Source organism: Corapipo altera, unplaced genomic scaffold (genome assembly GCF_003945725.1).
Source record: "Corapipo altera isolate COAL_440 unplaced genomic scaffold, ASM394572v1 349, whole genome shotgun sequence".
Taxonomy (NCBI): Eukaryota; Metazoa; Chordata; class Aves; order Passeriformes; family Pipridae; genus Corapipo; species Corapipo altera.
In genome coordinates this window covers 554,947-559,655 of record NW_020884997.1, presented here as the reverse complement: position 1 = coordinate 559,655, position 4,709 = coordinate 554,947, and the positions used below count along the sequence as shown (strand labels likewise).

Below are 4,709 nucleotides of genomic sequence, written 5' to 3'. Positions count from 1 at the left end.
CATGGACGTGGAGCTGCTGGAGTGAGTTCAGAGAGGCTCCCAGGGCTGGAGCCCCTCTGCTCCGGAGGGGCTGGGAATGTTCACCTGGAGGAGAGAAGGCTCCAGGGAAACCTGAGAGCCCCTTCCAGGGCCTAAAGGGGCTCCAGGAGAGCTGGAGAGGGACTGGGGACAAGGGATGGAGGGACAGGACACAAGGAATGTCTTCCCACTGCCAGAGGGCAGGGACAGATGGGATATTGGTAAGGAATCCTTCCCTGTGAGGGTGGGCAGGCCCTGGCACAGGTTGCCCAGAGAAGCTGTGGCTGCCCCTGGATCCCTGGAAGTGTCCAAGGCCAGGTTGGACGGGGCTTGGAGCCACCTGGGCTAGTGGAAGGTGTCCCATGGCAGGGGTTTGGACTGGATGAGCTTTAACGTTCTTTAACCTCCCCCGCTGTCCCTCACTGTCCCCACGTCCCCTCCCGCCCGCCCCGGGCTGTGACGCCCCCACAGCCCCACCCGCCCTCAGGGCACGGCGGGGCCGCGCTCTCGCGAGAGCTGCGCGAGCTCCTCTCGCGAGAGCGGCGGGCGGGGCGCCGCGGTGGCGGCTGAGCCGGGCGGGCCCAGCTCGGTCCGTGCGCGGAGCCCGCACTCGGTCCCTCCCGGCCCGGACGGAACCGCCACCGGCTCCGCCGCCACCCGCTCCGCGCCCCTCGAGCACAGCACCGGCCTCGCCGGCTGCCCTTCCCCGCCGCCCTCAGCGCCCCCCCGGGGGTCCCCCCTTTCCCCCTCGCCCCCGGTCCCCTCAGGGCCCCCGCGCGGCCCCCCCGGTGCCCGGACGCCGCCGCCCCCTCGGCCTCCCCCATGGTGGGGTTCGGGGCGAACCGCCGGGGCGGCCGCCTGCCCTCGCTGGTGCTGGTGGCGCTGCTGGCCGTGATCGCCGTGCTCGCCTTCCACTGCTGGAACGCGGCGTCCCGCCAGGCCCTGCTGCGGGAGGAGCTGGCCGAGCTGCAGAGCCAGGCCCAGCGCACGGAGGTGGCGCGGGGCCGCCTGGAGCGCCGCAACTCCGACCTGCTGGGCAAGGTGGACTCGCACAGGAAGCAGCTGGAGCAGAAGGAGGCGGACTACAGCCACCTGAGCAGCCAGCTGCAGGCCAGGGACGGCCAGGTGAAGCGCTGCGAGGACGGCAAGGTAAGGGGGGGGTCCCCGCTGCCCTGGGGCGGCTCTGTCAGACCTCCCCCGCCCAAGGTGTCCCCGCAGCCTCTGCTCCTGAAACGGGGCCCTGAGGCGCTGGGCTGGTGCTGTGGGACAACTGCAGTGCGCTCGGGTTTCTGAAAACACCCCCAAAGCCGGCTGGAAACGTCCGGGGTGTGTGCGAACAATGAACACCCCCCGAGCTCGCTCTTCTCCATAAGGCTGTTTTAAATTTGCTTGTTGTTTCTTGAGCTTTCTGTCTCTGCTGAGGTTATTTGATCTTTTGTGATCAGTCAAAAAAACCCAGACAGAGCCGTAAAGCTGCAGTTTCAGGGGAAATGAAACCCGTGTGCTGTTCGGTGGCACCCTGAGCTCGCCTCTCGGAATGCCTGGCACAGCACACTCTGATTTTTATGCTGCCAGCGTGTACTTGGGGAAAAAAAGTCCTGCTGCTGACATAACGTGTCATTTCGCTTGGCTTAGAGCAGCCAAGCTCCTACAAAACTCAGCTGGTCCTTTCAGTGGGGGTGGCCTGGGGATCTCTTTGTTGTGGAGGATGAGTGAGTGCCTCGACTTTCACTATTCCTCTTTCATAACCGTCTCCAGAGCTTCCCAGGGCTCAGCACACGAGTTCTCCTGCTGAGGGTGAGTGTGGGGTGTTTTTGCATGCAGGTCATCACTGCGCTCCTCGAACACTGTTCTCACAGTGGGATTTGTGGAAATGCCACACTCTCAGGGTTATTGCTGGCTGGGTTTGGTTTTTTGGCCCTTTATATCACACAGAGGATGAGCTGCATAAAAAATGCATTTAATTGTCAGAAAAAGCTGAATACTTGCGTGCCCCATTCCAGAGTTAGACTCCCTCAAAATGATTAAGTTTGTATTAAAGTTTCCTACAGAACCATTGAAATTAAGCCCTTTGTGTGTTCAGCACATTTTTTTTTCCCCCTGAGATTGGAATAAAAAGCCCAATTAGGTATGGAAGGGACTCCACGATCTTAAAGGTGTTCTCCAACCTCAGTGATTCAGTGATTCTAAAGCAGTTGGGTTTTAGCCAAGACACTTCCCCTTCTCTCTGCAGAAGGGCAATCAGCTTGTTTGGTGTGCTAGTGTAACTGCCTGCAGGTGTAGAACTGCCCTGGTGGGGTTCAGGTAAGCTGTCAGGAAGAATTCAGGAAGTGTTTCTCCCTGGAAAGGGTTGTTAAACATTGGCAGGGGCTGCCCAGGGAGGTTTGGAGTGCCCAGCCCTGGAGGTGTCCCAGGAAGGCCTGGCCGTGGCACTCAGTGCTCTGGGCTGGGGGACAGGGTGGGGATGGGGCACAGGGTGGGATCCATGGGCTGGGAGGGCTTTTCCAACCTCAGGGATTCTGTGCTCCAGTTTCTGGGCTCTGTGACAAGAGGTACAAGACCTGTGTGTTTTTGTGGAACTCTGTGACGTGTTACTGTAGGACACTGGGACAGAAGGTGCAGGTGCTATGGGGGTGTAGGATGGTTTCCTGGGAGCCAGGGCCCCTGGATGCACAGGATAAAACAGGGTCTGTTGGGCTGTACGTGCCTGCTGAGCACGGGGTGTTCCCCATAGATCTGCCTGGGGTTTGGGTGCTCTGGGAGTGGGACATTGCACAGGGAAGGCAGCAGGAGGAACGTGCCAGGGAGACCCCACAGGTTGAATTCACTGTTCATCGCCTGCAGCGTGTGCCCTGGGTCTTCCTTCTTTGTTCCAGAGGCTGCCAGTTAAGGCCCTGTGAGCTCATGGATTTTGACCATCCCCTCTCTTGTGTTTGAAATGTTTGTTGTACCCTAAGAGGCCAGAATAGCAGGATTTTATCAAAAAGCAGTCACTGGCCTTTTTCCTCCCATGTGAGCCACTGTCTTTTCTCAGGGGCAACAATTCTAACCTTTCTCTAAAAAAACCCCTTTTAAGTGGCTGTGTTTAAGTGACTGTACTTCTCTGAGAGAATAAAGCTTTGTTTTAGAGAATAAAGATCTGTCACCAAAAATGGGAGCAGATATAAAGTGTCCAGCCAAAAAAGACTTGAATAATTTTTTTTTTGTCTCGAAACAGAACTTGGCAAGTCTGTTTGACTAAACTGCTTTTTACCAGTGATCATAGTCCATTTATGAAATGCAGGAGCTCAAATAAAACCCCAGCACTGGTAATTCCCAGGGTATCAAGTGATCACAACAAATCCAGGCTTATTTCATGGAAAACGGGTTTGAAAGGTGTTGCTCTGGAGGTTCTCAGTGTCAGTTCTGCTTTGTGCTCCTTTGTCCTTAGCTGAGGTTTTTTGCCTTGTGGTCACATAAATCAAGTGCCTTTCCCAGTGCTGAGGCAACTCCAGTTTCTGCAGCAGCTTCCCCTTGGCTCAGGGATCTCTGGAGTCAAGCCCAAACTCTTGGCTCTCCCGTCTCTCCCCTGGGTGTGGAATGGGATATGTTTGCTGTTAGGAGCAAATGTGGGACCATGACCTTGGTGTCTTGTGATTAAAAAGAAAGAGAGAAAACTTGAGTTCCTGGGAATTCTGCTCTGTCACCCTGTGATGAGCTTCTTGATGGTCTCTTGTGCCTTGGAACAAAGCAGGAGTTCTCTCTTGGAGCTCCCTGTGAGAGGCAAACAGGGGTAGTTCCTGCCTGGAGTTCGGGGAGGTGCTGCATGCACAGGTGGCATCAGCTTTCCCGAGTTCCATGGGTTTTTGTAGCATACCATTAGGGTGTGGGTTTTTTCCATAGCTTCCCACATCCGTTTTCAAGAGGGTCAGTAAAAGGCGTGGCTGGCAGGAGCTGGTGTGGGGAGATTGCAGGTGGCAGGGTCCTGGCTGCAGGGACAGGCCAGGGGAGGAACACAGCCTGGCCCTTCCCTGCTGCCCAGCAGTGCTTGGGTCAGACACCCCTGGGAGCAGCTGGGTCTGTTGTTTGTTGCCAAAACTCCCTGATAACTCCCCAGACTGCAAAGCTGCAGCTTCACAGCAGCAGAGTTGTTGTATGACAAGACTTACAACCCAGACAACACTGGAGGGGTGCCATGTGTCCATGCACAGGATTTCTGGTGTTTTTTGCTGTGCAGGGCTCATTGGGCTGCAGAGGGTTTATTTTCTCCATCCCAAGTGCTTGGACAGGCCCTGAGGAGCCCCTGAGAGCCCTGAGCACTACAAACAGGTCTAGACTGAAGGAGGATGTGGCTCAGGAAGAACTGGACCTGTGCCATGGCTTGTGGGATTTGCATGTGTAGGTGGAACAGATCCCATGAATCATAAAAAGGCTTCTTCCCTTTCTATCCTTCAGATGAGGGACGTTTGCTGTCAGCTGAGCTGGGTATAAATTCTGTCACTTCTCTCTGAAACTCAGAATCACCAAAATGAAAGATTGTGTGATCAAACTCCTGCTCACAGGCCAGGCCGTGTGGTTATGGGATGAGCAGGAGCCAGTGGGAAGGCTTCCACTTGCTTTCCTGTTTTGGGAAAAGCCTTGTGAAGCAGCTCTGTGTCCCTTCAGGTGGGAGCTGTGGTTGTGCCCCTCCACACTCCAGAACTCTTGGCTTT

The 4,709-nt window shown here is 56.1% G+C and overlaps 1 protein-coding gene across 2 annotated transcripts in view; it reads left to right on the top strand.

Annotated features, from left to right (window-relative positions):
• The first annotated feature begins 656 nt into the window (after window positions 1-656).
• The window catches only part of CASC4 (cancer susceptibility 4), an 18,862-nt gene continuing 14,809 nt past the window's right edge, over window positions 657-4,709 (top strand). Inside the window, exon 1 of one of the 2 annotated variants that reach the window (XM_027666670.1) lies at window positions 657-1,167. In XM_027666670.1, the coding sequence (XP_027522471.1) occupies window positions 841-1,167 (327 nt within the window). In that variant the 5' untranslated portion in view covers window positions 657-840. The remainder of the gene's footprint in view (window positions 1,168-4,709) is intronic. The other variant, XM_027666669.1, reaches the window with a different exon arrangement.